Genomic DNA, 19,505 nt, shown 5'->3' with positions numbered 1-19,505 from the left:
AAAATGACTGTTGTTGAACAGTACTATATTCTCAAGGTCTTTTCCAGTCAGTCATCTCTTTGTACCAGGTGGCCGAGGTATTGGAGCTTCAGCTTTATCAACAGTGCTGCCAATGAATATTCAGGGTTGATTTCCTTTAGGATGGACTGGTTTGATCTCTTTGCAGTCCAAGGGACTTCTCCAACAGTACAGTTCAAAAGCATCAATTCTTCAGGTACTGAGATTCTTTATAGTATAACTCTCACATCCATACTTGACTACTGGAAGAACCGTAGCTTTGACCATACAAACCTTTGTTGGCAAAGTAATGTCTCTGCTTTTTAATATGCTGTCTAGGTTTGTAATAGTTTTCATTCCAAGGAGCAAGCGTCTTTTTAATTTCATGGCTGCACTCACCATCTGTAGTGATTCTGGAGCCCAAGAAAATACTAGCGTGTGAGATGCGTGCAATTGTGCGTTAGTTTGAGCATTCTTTGGCATTGCCTTTCTTTGGGATTAGAATGAAAACTGACGTTTTCCAGTCCTGTGGCCACTGCTGAGTTTTCCAAATTGGCTGGCATATTGAGTGCAGCACTTTCACAGCATCATCTTTCAGGATTTTAAATAGTTCAGCTGGAATTCCATCATCTCCACTAGCTTTGTTTGTATTGATATGTCCTAAGGTCCACTTCACTTCACACTCCAGGTTGTCCAGTTATAGGTGAGTGACTACACCATCATGGCTTTCTGAATCGTTAACACATTTCTTACACAGTTCTTCTGTGTATTCTTATCACCTTTTCTTAATCTCTTCTGCTTCTCTTAGGTCTTTACTGTTTCTGTCCTTTATCATGTCCATGCTTACATAAAATGTTCCCTTGATGTCTCCAACAAGTATTTTCTTGAAAAGATCTATGGTCCTTTCCATTGTATTGTTTTCTTGTATTCTTTGCATTGTTCATTTAAGATGGTCTTCTTATCTCTCCTTACTATTCTCTGAACTCTGCATTCAGCTGGGTATATCTCTTTCTCCCTTGCCTTTCACTTCTCTTATCCCCTTAGCTATTTGTAAAGCCTCCTCAGGCAATCACTTTGCCTTCTTGCATCTTTTTCTTTGGGACAGCTTTGGTCACTGCCTCCTGTACAATGTTATGAACCTGCGTGAATAGTTCTTCAGGAACTCTGTCTACCAGATCTAATTCCTTGAATCTATTAGTCACCTCCACTGTACAATCATAAGGTATTTGATTTAGGTCGTACCTGAATGGCCTAGTGGTTTTCCCTACTTTCTTCAATTTAAGCCTGAATTTTGCAATAAGGAGCTCATGATCTGAGCCACAGTCAGCTACAGGTTTTGTTTTTACTGACTGTATAGAGCTTTTTCATCTATCACTGCAAAGAACATAGTCTGATTTCAGTATTGACTATCTGGTGATGTCCGCGTATAGAGTCATCTCTTGTGTTGCTGGAGAAAGGTGTGTGCTTTGAGGGCTACTCCATTTCTTCTAAGGAATTCTTGCCCACAGCAGTAGGTTTAATGGTCATCTGAATTAAATTTGTCCATTCCCATCCATTTTAATTCACTGATTCCTAAAGATATCAATGTTTAATCTTGTCGTCTTCTGCTTGACCATGTCCAATTTACCTTGATCCATGGACCTAACCTTTCAGGTTCCTGTGCAGTAATGCGTACCGCATCAGATATTACTTTGACCACCAGATATATCCACAACTGAGTATCATTTCTGCTTTCACCCAATTGCTTCATTCTTTCTGGAGTTATTAGTAATTGCCCTCTGCTCTTCCCCAGTACCATATTGGATACCTTCCAACTTGGGGGGCTCATCTCCTGGTGTCATATCTTTTTGCCTTTTCACACTGTCCATGTGGTTTTTCAGGCAAGAATAATGGTGTGGGTTGCCATTTCCTTCTCCAGGGGACCAGGTTTTGTCTTTTCAGTTCAGTTCAGTCACTCAGTCATGTCCAGCTCTTTGCGGCCCCATGAACTATAGGACGCCAGGCCTCCCTGTCCATCACCAACTCCGGAGTTCAATCAAACTCACGTCTGTCGAGTCAGTGGTGCCATCCAGCCATCTCATCCTCTGTCATCCCCTTCTCCTGCCCCCAATCCCGCCAGCATCAGCGTCTTTTTCATTGAGTCAACTCTTCGCATGAGGTGGCCAAAGTACTGGAGTTTCAGCTTTAGCATCATTCCTTCCAAAGAACACCCAGGACTGATCTCCTTTAGAGTGGACTGGTTGGATCTCCTTGCAGTCCAAGGGACTCTCAAGAGTCTTATCCAATACCACAGTTCAAAAGCATCAATTCTTTGACGCTCAACTTACTTCACAGTCCAACTCACATTCATACGTGACTACATAGCCTTGACTAGACGGACCTTTGTTGACAAAGTAATGTCTCTGCTTCTGAATATGCTATCTAGGTTGGTCATAACTTTCCTTCCAGGGAGTAAGCATCTTTTAATTTCATGGCTGCAGTCATGATCTGCAGTGATTTTGGAGCCACAAAAAATAGTCTGACGCTGTTTGCACTGTTTCCCCATCTATTTCCCATGAAGTGATGGGACCAGATGCCATGATCTTTGTTTTCTGAATGTTGAGCTTTAAGCCAACTTTTTCACTCTCCTCTTTCACTTTCATCAAGAGGCTTTTGAGTTCCTCTTCACTTTCTGCCAAAAGGGTGGTGTCATCTGCCTATCTGAGGTTATTGATATTTCTCCTGGCAATCTTGATTCCAGCTTGTGCTTCTTCCAGCCCAGCATTTCTCATGATGTATTCTGCATAAGTTAAATAAGTGGGTGACAATATACAGCCTTGACATACTCCTTTTCCTATTTGGAACCAGTCTGTTGTTCCATGTCCAGTTCTAACTGTTGCTTCCTGACCTGCATATAGGTTTCTCAAGAGGGAGGTGGTCTGGTATTCCCATATCTTTCAGAATTTTCCACAGTTTATTGTGATCCACACAGTCAAACGCTTTGGCATAGTCCATAAAGCAGACATAGATGTTTTTCTGGAACTCTCTTGCTTTTTCCATGATCCAGTGAATGTTGGCAATTTGATCTCTGGTTCCTCTGCCTTTTCTAATACCAGCTTGAACATCAGGAAGTTCACGGTTCATGTATTGCTGAAGCCTGGCTTGGAGAATTTTGAGCGTTACTTTACTAGCGTGTGAGATGCGTGCAATTGTGCATTAGTTTGAGCATTCTTTGGCATTGCCTTTCTTTGGGATTAGAATGAAAACTGACGTTTTCCAGTCCTGTGGCCACTGCTGAGTTTTTCAAATTGGCTGGCATATTGAGTGCAGCACTTTCACAGCATCATCTTTCAGGATTTAAAATAGCTCAACTGGAATTCCATCACCTCCACTAGCTTTGTTCGTAGTGATCGTTTCTAAGGCCCACTTGACTTAACATTCCAGGATGTCTGGTTCTAGGTGAGCGATCACACAGGTTTTTTCTTTTACCGAATGCCATTTAAATGGAATCAAACATTACATAGTATCTAAGGTCTAGTTCCTTTTACCTTGCAATTTGAGTTCTCCAGTTTACTTGCACGCCTTTATCCTTCAGAGACCTGTGTTCTGTTATTGATGTACTCCTCCTAAATTCCATGTTGATAAAAGACAGGCCAATATTACTCCATCTTAATTCCACTTAGGTCTTGCTGCTGCTGCTGCTGCTAAGTCACTTCAGTCATGTCCGACTCTGTGCGACCCCGTAGATGGCAGCCCACCAGGCTCCCCCATCCCTGGGATTCTCCAGGCAAGAACACTGGAGTGGGTTGCCATTTCCTTCTCCAATGCATGAAAGTGAAAAGTGAAAGTGAAGTCACTCAGTCGTGTCCAACCCTCAGCGACCCCATGGACTGCAGCCTTCCAGGCTCCTCCATCCGTGGGACTTCCCAGGCAAGAGTACTGGAGTGGGGTGCCATTGCCTTCTCCAAGCCACTTAGGTCTTACCCCTCTCTAAAGTCTTTTTCCATTTGATTCTTTTTGTAAATAATTTCCATTTATCTTATGAAATGTCTCCTCTATTTTTCTATTCTTGCCATTGGTCCATTTGTTCAGCATGTTTGTAATAGATTTTCAGAGTTCTTATCTCTTACTTCCAGAATATGGGTCTCACAACAAACATCCTTTTTATTTGACCCATCACAAGGCATTTCACAAAATCTTTATTTGGTGTAATGTAACTTTAGAATTTCTCAGTTTAAAAGATAACTGCTATGTTGCTAATTTACGTAGAGTGGTAGAGAGGATTATTGACTATTTGCAGAATGAAGAGTTCAGAGAGGAAATAAATGAAGAAGTGAAATGATGAAGACGATAAAGGAGCAAGGAATTTTTATTTGGTGAGGACTAGAAATGCGAGGATGCCTGTACAATAAATAATTATTATAGAACCAATTGTTCTGTTGATTTTTAAAATAATTTCTTGCATTTTTCTGATCTGATTTGTATCCTATGTGATGTTTTGTTGCAGGTCAAAGGCTAGAACAAGTTATCATACTTACAGGGAGGAAAGGTGAGCAGCTACTCTGGTGCTATTGAAATTTTGGTCTGTGTTCTGGCCAGTGATGTCACAAATTCAAGTTTTGTGAGCTCATTTTTTCAGGTGACCAGGGTGCATATTTTTATGATGAATTTTCCCCCATAGGTATATCTACTTTGTTAATGGAATCTTCATTATTTTTCCCTCTATTAAAGAAAATAATTTGGTTAACATTTAAGAATCATTGATAGATTAGCTTTTTATACTATTTTATTATGTGTGAAAATAACTTTTTAGTGAAATTTAAATGTGCCAAAATATTTATCTTTTTGTTACTAGCATTTCAGAATTTAGATATTTCTACTCATATTTCCACTATAATCAAACCTTATTTGCTACTTAATTTACAAATGCTGCCCCACTATGGCTCAGATGAGAAAGAACCTTCCTGCTACACAGGAAACACAGATTTGACCCCTGGGTCAGGAAGATCCCCTGGAGAAGAGAATGACTACCCACTGCAGTATTCTTGCTTGGAGAATTCTGCGAACAGAGTAGCCTAGCGGGCTATAGTCCATGGGGTGTCAAAGAGTCAGACTCCACTGGGAAACTAACACTTTCACCTCACTACTCCTCGAAATTTTAGTTGACTTAGTTGTTTTGGATGTTCTCAATAGATTTTAATTTTATACAGAGAAATCCATGGTCGTGTGCCTTTTGTGCTATGAGGGTTCTATTGTTCAAATACTAAACAAATTGTATTCTGTATATGTATTGTTTTTTGTTAACAACACAGTACGTAAGCCTGAAGGAAATGAGCCTGGCTATGAAAATGCTTATTTGTTGGGAGGGTGCTTGTCTGGATCGATGATGAGAAAAACTGTCTGAGGATGCTGAGGGACTCATTCCAGATGTCAATCTGAGGTCCAGATAAATGCCCCTCTTACCGGACAAATAAGAACCTCAGAGCCTGGCTTTGACTACATAACACTGCTGTGAGCATGCCTTTTCTTTCTTCCAGAGCAAGTCATCCTATTCTACATACTCATGCCTCTTATGAGGCATGTAGATATGCTGAGTGACCCAAGACTTGCTTCATTTTGAACCCAGTTGTAGACAGAACTTTTTAAAGGAATTGTTCTTGAGTAATAAATGAGGGGGGAAAAATGTTGAAGTAAGAAAGGGTTGAGCAACTGTAATGGGTACTGAAAGCATCATTTGTGGTTGGGCTGGAAGAAGGGAAGATTGCATGACTAATAAATTTTGACAATGAGTTTTGACAGTATTAGTGCTTTGTTATTTTTACTCTTGAATATTTTTGAGACTATGTCTTTTTTTTTCTTTTTGTTTGTTTTTATTTTTTTCTGCTACGCTTTTCTGAGGTAGAAGGACTGAAATGAGGGCCTCTACTTCAGAGAACAGGGGTGAGTAACTGTACCAGGATCCTTTAAAATTCATATGTCTTGTGCACTGTGCCACACCCTGAAGTCTTAAGTGTTCATCTGTTCAGTGGCTTACTGGATAATATCTTCATGATGTGTCCTTTTCTTTAGTGATTGCCTCTAGCCTCATTTCCAAATTTTAAGTTTTCTTTTATCTGAGTTTTGGGTAAATTGACAAATACAGAATCTTGGGAAATTGTTGTTTTATACATTTTCTTGTTGCCGTGAAATATCCTTTGGTGAAATTAAACTGTGCTTGGGAGTTTTCTTAACATATTATGGTTTCAGAATGTTGACCCCATGATTGAGATCATCATTGTTAGATCATTTTGGTCAGATCCGTAAGATCATTATGGGTTATTATTACTATTCTTCTAAATGTTGAAAGTGAAAGGTGCTCAGTTGTGTCTGATTCTTTGCGACCCCACGGACTATACAGTCCATGGAATTCTCCAGGCCAGAATAATGGAGTGGGTAGCCTTTCCCTTCTCCAGGGGATCTTCCCAACTCAGAGATCAAACCCAGGTCTCCCACATTGCAGGCAGATTCTTTACCAGCTGAGCCACATTTGACTTTAATTAGGATTTTTACTTTTTCAATCTGAAAAATTATACTTTATACTTTCCGAACTCTATCTAAGGCCATGAAGATTTTAAATGATAAAAAGCTTCATTTTTTTGTAAAAAAAAATTTCAATTTTCCATATTGCATTAATTTCACAAAACATACTAGGTTGGGTTAATCAAGTGTAGTAAAATTTCATATATTAAATAATTAATCATTATTTCTTGTTAAAATTGAAACATCCATCAGTTAAGAAAAATAGTCTATATTCCTTGGCATGATTACCTAGGGCCTGATGTTTAATACTTTTGAAATGAGTAAACTCTCTTTTTCTCTTGAGAAATATATTTTCACAGATTCTTTAATAGTTGTTTTGTTATTTTTATATTTATTTATTTATGTATTGTAATTTATATATTCATTTTTCTACAAACTAGCAAGGTCATTCATTTCCTCTGGTCAGTTTAGCTAAAACATTTTGAATTTTGTTGAATTTTTCAAGAAATTGATTTTTGGTTTCATTGATTTTTATTTTTTATTCAGTTGCTTGTTTCAATCTTTAATCTGTATCATTTTTATACTAATCTTTCTTTTCTTTCTTTCTTGCTTTATGTTTGATTTTCTTTTCTTTTTCTAGCTTCTTAAGGTAGATTACTGATTTGAAATTTTTCTTTTTTAAATGTAAATCTCAACAGCTATAAAATTTTCTCCTCAAGTACTGCTTTTGGTATCTCATAAATTTTGGAATGTGTGTTAATTTTCATTCATCTCAAATAATTTAATAATTTTTCCTGAGAATGTCCTGCTTGATTCATTTTTATTAGGAACTTGTTTCTTAATTTCTACTTATGTGTGAAATCATCTAAATTTCTTTCTGTTACTGATTTCTAGTTTAATTCCATTGTGATCAGTGAACATAGTCTGTAAAATTTCAGTGTTTTAAAATTTATTTAAACTTATTTTTGGTGTTATATCTGGTCTTTTATGGAGTATGTTCCTTATGCACTTGAGAAAAATGTATAATCATTTGATTTTAGGTGGAGTGTTCTGTGTAAGTCTGTTCACTGTAGTTGGTTTATGGTTGTTCAAGTATTCTATTTCCATAATGATCGTTCTTCTAATTGTTCTATTGCTTATTAAAAGCAAGACATTAAAAGTATCCAAATACTGTAGAGTTGTTTGTTTCTTCAATTCTGTGCAATTTTGCTTCATATATTTTGGGACTTTGTTGTTAGGTGTGTAAATGTTTATCATTGCTTTATCTTCTTAATGTATTTGATTCTTTTATCAATATTTAATTGACCCATGTAACAATTTTTGTTTGAAGACAAAACAAAACTTTCAACTTTTGTCTGATATTGGTATAGTCACTCTAGCTGTCTTTTGGTTACATGTTATATGAAATATTTATTTCATGCTTTAATTTTTAACCAATCTGTGTCTTTGAATCTGAAGTATGTCTCTTGTAGATAACATATAGTTGGATCCTGTTTTTAATCCATTTTGCCAATCTCTGCCTTTCACTTACAAATTTTAAACCATCTCTGTTTAAAGTAATTACTGATAAGGGAGGACAACTGCTATTTTGCTGTTCATTTTTTCTGTATTTTTTTTTTGTCTTCAATATTGCATGTTTTCTGTGAAATAGATATTATTGAGAGTACCATTTTAAATTCTTTATTTCCTTGTTTTTACTATATATTTTTAAGTTATTTTCTTAGTCATTGCCCTGGGGATAACAATTAACTTCTTAATTTATAATAAAGTAGTTATGATTAATAACAATTTAATTTCAATAATACATAAAATTTTTGTGGCAACAAAAACATTGCTCCATTTCCCCTATACATTGTGATTGTCACAAATTATGTCTTCATACTTATGCACTCATCACCACAGGCAGATGGTTTTTGTTTTATGCCTTTATTTAAACATCATATAGGAAAAGAGTTACAAAGATAATACTGGCTTTTATATTGCCTTTACTGATGTTATTTATTTCTTGATGCAGATTTAAGTTATTGTATATTGTACATTCATTTAAGATTGATTCCCTTAGACATTTCTTATGGGGCAAATTTACTGTTAAAGAACATTCTCAGTCTTTGTTAATCTGAGAATGTCTTAATGTCTCCTTCATTTTTTTAGAGCATTATTATCAGATCAAGAATTCCCAGTTGAATAACTTTTTGTTTCAGAACTTTGAAAATGCCATCCTACTGCCTTCTGAAACCATGTGGTATGATGAGAAATCACTTGTTTTTCTGAAGATCACTTCTGCGTCTTCTCTATCACTGTTTGATCTTTCTGTTTGAACAGTTAATGAATCTATTTGAATTTATCCTATATGGACTTCTTAGGTTTGTGACTTTTCATCAACTTTGGGCAGTTTTGTGTATTATTTCTTTTTTTTAAATTTTTTATAATCAAATGAATACTTTTTTTAAGTTTATGTACATTTCCTTTTTTTAATTTAAATTTATTTATTTTAATTGGAGGCTAATTACTTTACAGTATTCTGTTGGTTTTGCCATACATCAGCATGAATCCTCTACGGGTGTACAAATGTTCCCCATCCTGAACCCCCCTCCCACCTCCCTCCCTGTACCTTCCCTCTGGGTCATCCCAGTGCACCAGCCCCAAGCATTCTGTATCCTGCACCAAACCTGGATTGGCGATTCATTTCTTATATGATATTATACATGTTTCAGTGCCATTCTCCCAAATCATCCCACCCTCTCCCTCTCCCACAGAGTCCAAAAGACTGTTCTATACATCTGTGTCTCTTTATAGTTTCTGCTCATTCCTTTCTTTTTCTCTGACTCTTGCTATGTGTATGTTAGTACACTGGCCTCATATTACTTTTAGGCTGTGTCTATTAAAAAACATGTATACCTGTGGCGGATTCATTTTGATATTTGGCAAAACTAATACAATTATGTAAAGTTTAAAAATAAAATTAAAAAAAATAATAAATCTTCTCTTCCTATAACTGGATAATTTGAACAATTACATTTTTTAGTTGTTTTTTTTTTTCTTTTTTGTCAGTTCAAATTTGTCATGCAGGCCTTTTTCTGAGTTTTTTAATACTTGTAATTATGCTTTCAACTCCAGAATTTCTACTTGATTTTGTTTGAAAATTTTCTGTCCGTTGATTGACATACCTATTTCATGAGATAGTGTTTGTTGGAATCATCTGGTTCTTAAAACTACTTTCCATTACCTTTTGCAGCATATTTAAAGTAACTGATCTAAAATATTTCTATGTTGAGTCCAGTGTCTTGACTTTGAGTTTCTGTTGCTTGTTCTTAATTTTTCCTTCTTTGTGAGAGACGTGCATGTTTCTTTGAATGTCCAGTATTCTAGTACTTTTATGTTGAAAATTGGACATTATGCATATCATAATTTGGCAACTTTGGAAGTCAAACAATCCATTTTCCCTATATTTGTTGTCCTTGTTGATGAAGTTGTTTATAGTAGTGTTCATTGAAGATTTTTTCATTAGATTCAGTTCAGTTCAGTCACTCAGTTGTGTCTGATTCTTGGTGACCCCATGGACTGCAGCACGCAAGGCTTCTCTGTCTATCACCAACTCCCGGAGCTTACTCAAACTCATATCCATAGAGTCGGTTATGCCATCCAACCATCTCATCCTCTGTCGTCCCCTTCTCCGCCTGCCTTCAATCTTTCCCAGCATCAGGGTCTTTTCCAATGAATCAGTTCCTCACGTCAGGTGGCCAAAGGGTTGGAGTTTCAGCTTCAGCATCAGTTCTTCCAATGAATATTCAGGACCAATTTCCTTTAGGATTGACTGGTTTGATCTTCTTGCAGTCCAAGAGACTCTCAAGAGTTTTCTCCAACACCACAGTTCAAAAGTATCAATTCTGTCCATAATTCTTCAGGCACTCTGTCTATCAGATCTAATCCCTTGAATCTATTTGTCACTTCCATTGTATAATCATGAGATACTTGATTTAGGTCATACCTGAATGGCCTAGTGGTTTTCTCTACTTTCTTCAGTTAAGTCTAAAGTTTGCAATGAGTTCATTTTCTTTCTTTCTTTCTTTCTTTTTTGAGTTCATTTTCTGTGACAGTCAGCTCCCGGTCTTGTTTTTGCTGACTGTCTAGAGCTTCTCCAACTTCGCCTGCAAAGAATGCAATCAGTCTTATTTCAGATTTGACAGTCTGGAGTTGTCCATGTGTAGAGTCTTCTCTTGTGTTATTGGAAGAGGGTGTTTGCTATGAGCATTGTGTTCTTTTGGCAAAACTGTGTTAGCCTTTGCCCTGCTTCATTTTGTACTACAAGACCAAACTTGCCTGTTATTCCAGGTGTCTCTTGACTTCCTTCTTTTGCACTCCAGTCCCCTATGATGAAAAGGACATCTTTTTTTGGTGTCCTTTTAGTTCTAGAAGGTGTTGTGAGTCTTCATAGAACCATTCAACTTCATCTTCCTTGGCATTTGTGATTTAGGCATAGACTTGGATTAGTGTGCTATTGAATGGTTTGCCTTACAATGAACTGAGATCATTGTGTTGTTTTTGAGATTGCACCCACGTACTGCATTTTGATTTCTTTTATTGACCATGAGGGCTATTCCATTTTTTCTAAGGGATTCTTGCCCAGAGTAGTAGATATAATGGTCATCTGTATTATTCACCCATTCCCATCCATTTTAGTTCACTGATTCCTAAAATGTTGATGTTCATTCTTAACTATCTCCTGTTTGACTAATTCCAATTTACTTTGATTTGTGGATCTAACATTCCAGGTTCCTTTACAATATTGTTCTTAACAGCATTGGACTTTACTTTCACCACCAGACACATCCACAATTAGATGTTTCCATTGTGGGTCAGCCTCTTCATTCCTTTGGAGCTGTTTCTCCACTATTCTACAGTAGCATATTGGGCACCTACTGACTTGGGGAGTTCATTTTTCAGTGTCATACCTTTTCCCCTTTTCCTATTGTTCACTGGATTCTAAACACAAGAAGCTAAAGGAGTTTATAATTTTTTTCTCCAGTGGACCACATTTTGTCGGAACTGGCCACCATGACCCATCCATCTTGGGTGGCCCTACAAGGCATGGCTCATAGTTTCACTGAATCAGACAAGACTGTGATACATGTGATCAATTTGGTTAGTTTTATGTGATAATGGTTTTCTTTCTATCTGCTCTATGATGGATGAAAGTAAGCGGCTTGTGGAAGCTTCCTGATAGGTGGGACCAACTATGGGGAAAACGGTGTCTATGGGGAAAACTGGGTCTAGCTCTGGTACCGTGCACAGTAAAACAGTGACAGACTCCACTTCCTTGGGCTCCAAATCACTGTGGCTGGTGACTGAAGCCATGAAATTACAAGGTGCTTGCTCCTTGGAAGAAAAGCTATGACAAAATTAGAGAGCATACTAATGATTAGAGACATCATTTGCTGACAAAGGTCCATATACTCAAAGCAATAGTTTTTCTAGTAGTCGTGTATGGATGTGAGACTAGGACCATAAAGAAGGCTGAGCATTGAAGATTTGATGCTTTTGTACCATGGTATCAGAAAATACTCTTAAGAGTGCCTCAGACTACAAGGAAAAACCAGTGAATCCTAAAGGAAATCAATCCTGAATATTCACTGAAAGGTCTGATGCCTAAGCTGAAGCTCCAGTAATTTGGCCACCTAATGAGAAGAGCCGACACAATGGAATAGACCCTGTTCTGGGAAACATTGAAGGCAGGAGGAGAAGGGGACAAAAGATGATGAGATGGTTGGATGGCATCACTATCTCAATGGACAAGGATTTGAGAAAACTACAGGAGATGATGAAGGACAGAGAAACCTAGTATATAGCATTTCATGGGGTCACAAAGAGCCAGACATGACTGAGTGACTGGAGAGGAGGCCAGCGTGGCTGCAGGTAGTAGAAGTCAGATCCCAGCCACACAGGTGGGATCTGGTTTGGGTAGGTGTATTTTTGACGCAGTTCCTGCTCTGAGTGCCGTAGTTGGGGCTGTGCTGATGTCGAGGTCGAAGTGAGGAAGCTTCTGTGGTTTCTAATTGGAACCTATCTGAGGACCCTGCCATTGCAGCCCTTTGATTTGGTGAGAGTCCTGAGTGCCTGGTGGGTTGCAGTGGTTGTGGAGGCCTGGTGGACTAAAGCCAGGGGACAACAGCAGTAGGACTTCATGGAGATGGCATGTGTATTCAGATACCAGGGCCTTTGCATGGGGACTCTGAGACACAGAGATACCCGTAAGGAGTTCCAGAGGACATTCAGCCCCACATCAAATCCCCCACCAGCCATGCACGCTCAGTCAGACACCCACAGGTACTTGAACCTAATTTCCTGCACTCTGTTGACAGATGTGTATCCAGTCGTATGTGAGGGATCAATACAGTTGGGTAGCAGATACAGGCCTTCCCCCCCATGAAGCAAACGCATCGATGTTGCCCAGTGAGAGACTGGGTACACATGTGAAGCCTGCCTGTGCTTTCTGTCCCCTTGACAGGTGAAGTTGCCAGGCATGACTGTCCGTCACCCAGGAGACAAAGCCCCACCCATAAAGTGGTGACTCGAGGCGCAAGGGAGTCCGGCGAGAAGTGTGGCGGGCCCAGGTTGCTGCCAGTTCTTTTAGGATCACCGAGCAGGGTACGCCTTCCCCTGCCCCAAGATGTGTCATGGATTTCGGCTTTCCTGGGACTACCTGAGTGGCTGTAAGTATGGGGGGACCGTTCCTCTTGCTGAGAAGCCTGGGGGCTCTGAGTTCCCCTGGGTTCTGGGGGACTCCCAGGTCACTGGCTCCTCCTGGGAGAGGCCCTACCTGCCCTGCAGAGGTGGGCAGCGAGCCAGCATGTGCTCGGATCGATGATGACACCCTCACATGCATTCCTTGGAAAATCTGAACAAAATGAGTGAGAACTCACTACCGTCTCCTCATCGAAACTGAGGTCCAGCACGTTGCTGCCCATGGGGCTACGGGAGGGGCTAGTTAGCATGAGGGCCAGCTACATCTGTGTCACACACATGCACACACCACCCCAGTCACCACAATTTGTGAGGCTCCCATCTGAGGGTGGGCTGTGGACAGGCATTTGAGTGGACTTCAGAGTGCCAGGTCCTTGGTAATGACCATGAGGGGCAGAGGAGACTGCCAGCTTGGCAACTGGTGGTAGGAGTTGCAGTAGATACTGGCCTAGGCCCATAGAGCTCTTGGCTAGAACAGGTGTGTTTCGCCCCAGTTCCTGCTGCGAGTGCAGTAGTTGGCGGCTGTGCTGATGTGGAAGCCAAAGCAAGGAAGCTACAGTGGTTTCTTGATTGCAGCCCCAGGCCAGATCTGAGGCCCTCGCCATTGCGGCCCTTTGGGTTTTTAAGATTCTTGAGGGCATGATAGGATCCTTGAGGGTGTGGTTGACTGCAGCAGTTGCAGCGACCTGGTGGACTAGTGGCATTGACGAAAGGCAGTAGGCCTCATTTCTGCAGTTAGCAACTCCTATATTGCATCTCTTGGTACAGTGCTTGATCTGTGGAGACCACCGTGGAGTGTGGTGAGGTACCAGCTCTGCATTCCTCCTGTGGGTTAGCCAGAGTACCTAGGAAAAGCGTACAGCAGGTGAGGAAATTTGCAGTGTAATTTCCTGGGATGAACTGTCGCCCTGAGGCTGCAGGCACTGTCTTTGTGTTTCCAAGGATACCTTGGTCCCCTTGAAGGTGCCCTTGGCTCCCTGCAAAAGAGAGGGCCTGCTGGTCCTCAGGAGACTTTTGTGGCCTTGGTGGCCTGATACCTGAAGAGGGATACTCAAGGGTATCTTGCAGGGGCCTTGAAGAGTTCCATGTACTGAAGCCTGCCTGCCAACCAGTCTGGGTAGAACTGAGGTCTGCATACATGCCTATTGGTCCCTTTGGCTCTTGGGCATAAAATTTTCAAGGTGTAAGAATTCCTAAGGGATGGGGCAAGATGGACAGCCTGGGTGGGACTCAGGTGTTTTCCATGCTGCAGAGAAGTATCATCCACTGAGGCATGGTTGTGGTAGAGGTTGGCCTTGGTTGGCATGCCAAGCCTGCCTCCATGGAATAGCCAGTGGCTGCCCTGGCACGGTTTCAGGAAACCTTGCATAGCAAAGCTCTTCTCCTGACAGTTCTTCTCAGGTCTTGGAAGCAGCCTTGGTGTCCTGGGTGGACTTGGTAGTTTTGCTGTGGTGGAGAAGAGGTGCTGGGCAGAATCGTGTGGGTCAACTAATCAAGGCCTTACTTCTGTGGGTCTTTCTGGGTGTTGATTGTCCCTTGTTTGAGCAGGGCACCTTGAGGATTCTGATGGGGTTGAGAAGCCCTGGGGGCAGGAGAAGTTCAGTTTGAACCAGGCCCTGGACTAGGGGAGCTTTTCCTCAGGTGTGGTCAGTACCCAGGGCCCTGCAGGATGTGGATTTGAGCATAATCTGACTGCTAAAGGGTCCCAGTTTCTGTGAGAGTGACTCCTGAACCCTGGTACCTGAAAATGACTACCTCCCCAATCTTCACTTTCCAGTGGAGCACCGGAGAGTGATTGGACACAGTCAGCCAGACAAGTTTCATGCCCTGAGTTATTTTAGCATTTTGAGGGTGTGGTGGGCCTTTTCTGCTCCGGGGCCAAGTTCATGAAATTGCCTGTCTTCTCAGGAAACTTCAGTTGTACCTTGAGGAGCTGGGACTTGTGAGAAAGGACAACTAATTGTAGTAGTACTGGCATGGCCTCAGGATATGTGGCAGTTCCACAGAGGCTCCGCTTGCTGATTTTGAGCAGTCAGGTTCCTGTGCTTTGGTCAGAGGGCGTGGGTTTTGGAAGCACATGCCCTATGTGAACAGCCCCTCGGGGTGAAAGTTTGCATGGGGCTTATGGAAGGTGTCAGGTGTGATCTGCCGTATTGTGGGAAGGCTAGACATCAGGGCTCTGTGGAGAAGGCATACCTTTTCAGGCAATGAGGCCTTTACAGAGGGGCTCAGCCTTTACAAGGAGACAGCCAGGAGTTCCAGATGCATGCCCAGAATCCTGAAAGCTCATCTTTGTACACTGGAACGCACACACTCAGCCCAATATCAAGCCTTTCACCACAAACACTCAGCCAAACAGACACACACATAATACATCCTAACTTTCTACAGTCTGCTGACGCATATGTATCCACTGGTATATAAGGGATTGAGGCAGTTAGAAAGCAAATGAAGGCCTTCAACCAGGGAACTATCAGCATGGATGTTATTCAGAGAGAACAGGATGCACATCTAAAGCATGCCTGTGCTTTTCAGTTTTCAGGAACAGTTGCCGGGTATGACTGTCCACCACCCAGGAAAAGAGGCCATGTGTGGTATGCATTGACTCGAGGTGTAAGGGAGTCTTGTCAGAAGTGTGGCAGGTCCAAGTTGCTGCCACAGCTTTTTTGATCACTTTGGAGGCTACACTTTCCCCCTTTTGGATTAAGGGTTCCATGGGTTCCATGGGATTGCCTGAGTAGTTGTAAGTGTGGATGGACTGATCCTTTTACTGAGAAGCCTGGGGGCTTTGAATCGCCTAGCTGCTAGAGGACTCCCAAGTTCACTGGCTCCTCCTGGGAGCTGTGCTGCCTGCCCTACTGAGGTGTACAATGAGCCACCTGAAGCTTCTCGAGGAAAGTACCCTTGTTCCTGAAGGAAGGGGGACTTGTGGGCAAGGACACCTCAGCTCTAGTAGAAGCTGGCATGGTCTCAGGGTAGGTGGCAGTCACACAGATGCTCTGCAGGGCGACCTTGAGCAGTCAGGTCCATGTGCTTTGATCAGAGGGTGGGTGTCATGGGGATCAGGAGCCCAGAGCCTATTTCAGCAGGCCCTCTGGATGAATATTGCATGGGGCTTGTTGAAGGCGGCATGCTTCATCTGCCATTTTGTGTGACGGCAGGGGGTTAGGGCTCTGTGGAGAAGTCATGCTTATTCAGGCACTGAGGCCTTTGCAAAGGGGCTCTGACACACAGAGACCTCCAGGAGTTCAGAGGCACACCCAGAATCCTGAGAGTATATCTTCGTTGGTAGACCAGAACACATGCACTCAGCCCCACATTGAATCCCCTGGCCACACATGGCTTTCAGAGAGACAGACGCCCACAGGCACTTGAAACTAATTTCCTATGCTCCTGGTGACAGATAGGTGTCCAGTCATATGTAAGGGATCAAGACAGTTGGGGCTCAGATCCAGAACTTCCCCCAGAGAACCATGGGCATCAGTATTGTTCAGCGAGAACGAGGCAACACATCTGAAGCCTGCCTGTGCTTTCTGTCCCCTTGTCAGGTGACGTTGCCAGGTATGACTGCCTGTCACCCAGGATACAAAGCCCTGCCCGTGAGGTGGTGATTCAGGGTGCAAAGGAGTCCAAAAGAAGTGTGGAGGGCCCAGGTTGCTACCTCTACTCTTTGGATCACTGAGCATGGAATGCCTTCGGCTGCCCCAAGATATGTCATGGATTTACAGTTTCCTGGGACTGCCTGAGTAGCTGTAAGTTTACATGGACTGTTCTTGCTGAGAAGCCTAGGAGCTCTGAGTTCCCCCAGCTGCTCGGGGACTCCCAGGTCACTTGCTCCTTCTGGGGGCTGGCCTTCCTTCCTGGCTAAAGTGTACAGCAAACCAGCAGGTGCTCAGATCGATGATCGCACCCTCACATGTGTTCCCTGGAAAATCTAAACAAAATGAGTGAGAAATTGATATCATCTCCTCATCGAAACAAGGTCTAGCATGTTGTCTCCTCTGGGGCTAAGGGCAGGACTAGTTAGAAGTGCGGGCAGCTTCAGTTGTGTCACACACATGCATAGAGCACTGGGGTCACCACCACTTTCGAGGCTCCTGTCAGAGGGTGGGCATGTACAGATGTTTGAGCAGTCTTCTTGGAATGAGAGCTTCATGGTGAATGCCACTGAGGAACAGAAGAGGCTTGTCCAATGGCGATAGTAGTCACAGTAGATCCTGGCCTAGTCCCATTGAGCTCTTGACTTGAAAAGGCACATTTCATCCTGGTTCCTGCTATGAGTGCACTAGTTGGGGCTGTGCTGATGTGGAAGCTGAAGCAAGGAAACTTCTATGATTTCTAATTGGAGCCCCAGGTCAGATCTGAGGCCCTTGCCATTGCAGCCCTTTGGGTTGGTGAGATTCCTGAGTGGCCTGTGTACTGTAACGGTTGCAGGGACCTCGTGGAACGTTGGCAGGGGTGAAAGGAAATAGGCCTAGTTTCTTGGCAGTTCCTGTATTGCAACTCCTGTCACAGTGCTGAGTCTTGCAGGACACTGTGGACTGTGAGGTGATCCTAGCCATACATTTCTCCTGTGGGTTGGCCAGAGGCCCAGAGAAGAATGGTTGTGCAGGTGAGGAAAGGTGCAGTCTGATTTCCTGGGACAATCTGTCCCCTGAGATTCAGGCACTGTTTTTGTGTTTGCAATAATATGTACTGTGGTCCTTTTGGAGCTGCTCGTGGCTGGGTGCAGATGACAGGGCATTGCTGTGGCTTGGGAGGCTCGGTAATAGTGACCTTTGTGGCCTTGCTGGCCTGATGCCAGAAAAAGGTCTTTCAAACTGTATCTTTGGTGCCTTGAAGAGTTGCAGTAACGAGCCTAGGAGCCAGCCTTCTGGGTGGTAATACAGTATGTGCACATGCCCCTCAGCCTCCCTTTAGCCCTTGGGACTGGAATTTTCAAGGTGTGTGAGTTCCTGAAGAATGGGGCCAACAAGACGGCCCGGATCCCACCCAGGTGTTCACAACCCTGGCAGTGACATATCACCCTTGGAAGACCATGGTTGTGGTAGAGATCCGGCATTGGTTGGCATACCAAGCTGCTTCAATGTAGTAGCCATTGGCTCCCCAAACATGATGGTGGGAAACCTGGCAAATCCAAGATCTTCCCCTGCCTGTTTTTCTGGAGTCTTCCTGGAAGCAGCCTTAGTGATCTGTGAGCGCTTGGTGGTCTTGCGTGATGGAGACAAGCTGCCAGGCGGAATGGCATGGTGTTGCCATAATCCAAGCCACCTTCTTCCTGTGGATCTTGCTGAGTGCTGATTGTCTTTGTGTGAGTAGAGCCCCTGGAGGCTTCTGATGTGGGTGAGTCACCCTTGGGGGCAGGAGGAGTTCAATTTCAACCAAGTCTTGCATTATGGGAGCTTTCTCTAGGGCGTGGTTGGTGCCCAGGGCCCTGCAGGCTGTGGATCTGAGCATAATCTGGCCAGGAAAGGGGCCCCATTTCTGTGGGAGTGACCCCTGGATCCTGGTACCTGAGGATGACCACCTCTTGTCTTGCACTTTCCAGCAGAGCCCCAGAGATTGACTGGACTAATTGCACAGGAAGAGGCACATGCCCTGTATTCTGTTGCTCTGCAAGGGTATGGTGGGGTGTATCTGGCCCAAGGCCAAGTTAACTACACTCTAGGCCTTCAGAAAGTATCCTTGTTCAGGGAGGAGGTGGGACTTGCGGCAAGAACACCTGAGCTGTTATCATAGCTGGGGTAGTCTCAGGGTAAGGGACATTCACACAGATGCTCCACAAGGGGACTTTACGTGGTCAGGTTCCTGTGCTTTGGTCAGACGCCATGGGTCATGTAGATCAGGAGCCCAGTGTAACCCCTCAGTGTCAACCCCTCAGTGTAATTTTGCACAGTGTTTTGTCGGAGGGTGGGAGTTCAGGTCTCCATGGAGAAGACGTGCATGTTCAGACACCAAGGCCTTTGCACAGGGGCTCTGAAACACGGAAATACATGGAAAGAGTTCCAGAGGGACCCAGAATCCTGAGAGCACATCCTTGTTGGTACACTAGAACACGAGTACTCAGACCCACATCTAGTCTCCCCACACGCTTGCACACTCAGTCAGACAGACATCCACGGTCACATGAACCTAACTTTCTGCACTCGTGCCAACACATAGGTATCCAGTCGTACGTAAGGGATACTACAGTTGGGAAGCAGAAAAGGCCTTCCCTCAGGGAACCATGGGCATCGATATTGCTTAGTGAGAAGCTGGGTACACATCTG

The 19,505-nt window shown here is 42.8% G+C and overlaps 1 protein-coding gene across 4 annotated transcripts in view; it reads left to right on the top strand.

Annotated features, from left to right (window-relative positions):
• The window catches only part of LOC104984283, a 69,911-nt gene that overhangs the window by 38,463 nt on the left and 11,943 nt on the right, over positions 1 to 19,505 (top strand). For 3 of the 4 annotated variants that reach the window (XM_010833951.1, XM_010833949.1, XM_010833952.1), the window contains 3 exons: positions 4,484 to 4,525; positions 5,879 to 5,916; positions 13,001 to 13,205. In XM_010833951.1, coding sequence (XP_010832253.1) covers positions 4,484 to 4,525; positions 5,879 to 5,916; positions 13,001 to 13,205 — 285 coding nt within the window. Of the gene's footprint in view, positions 1 to 4,483; positions 4,526 to 5,878; positions 5,917 to 13,000; positions 13,206 to 16,784; positions 16,989 to 19,505 lie in introns of all 4 variants that reach the window. The other variant, XM_010833950.1, reaches the window with a different exon arrangement.

Source organism: Bison bison, unplaced genomic scaffold (genome assembly GCF_000754665.1).
Source record: "Bison bison bison isolate TAMUID 2011002044 unplaced genomic scaffold, Bison_UMD1.0 scf7180017863974, whole genome shotgun sequence".
Taxonomy (NCBI): domain Eukaryota; kingdom Metazoa; phylum Chordata; class Mammalia; order Artiodactyla; family Bovidae; genus Bison; species Bison bison.
This window is presented reverse-complemented; position numbering and strand designations above follow the sequence as displayed.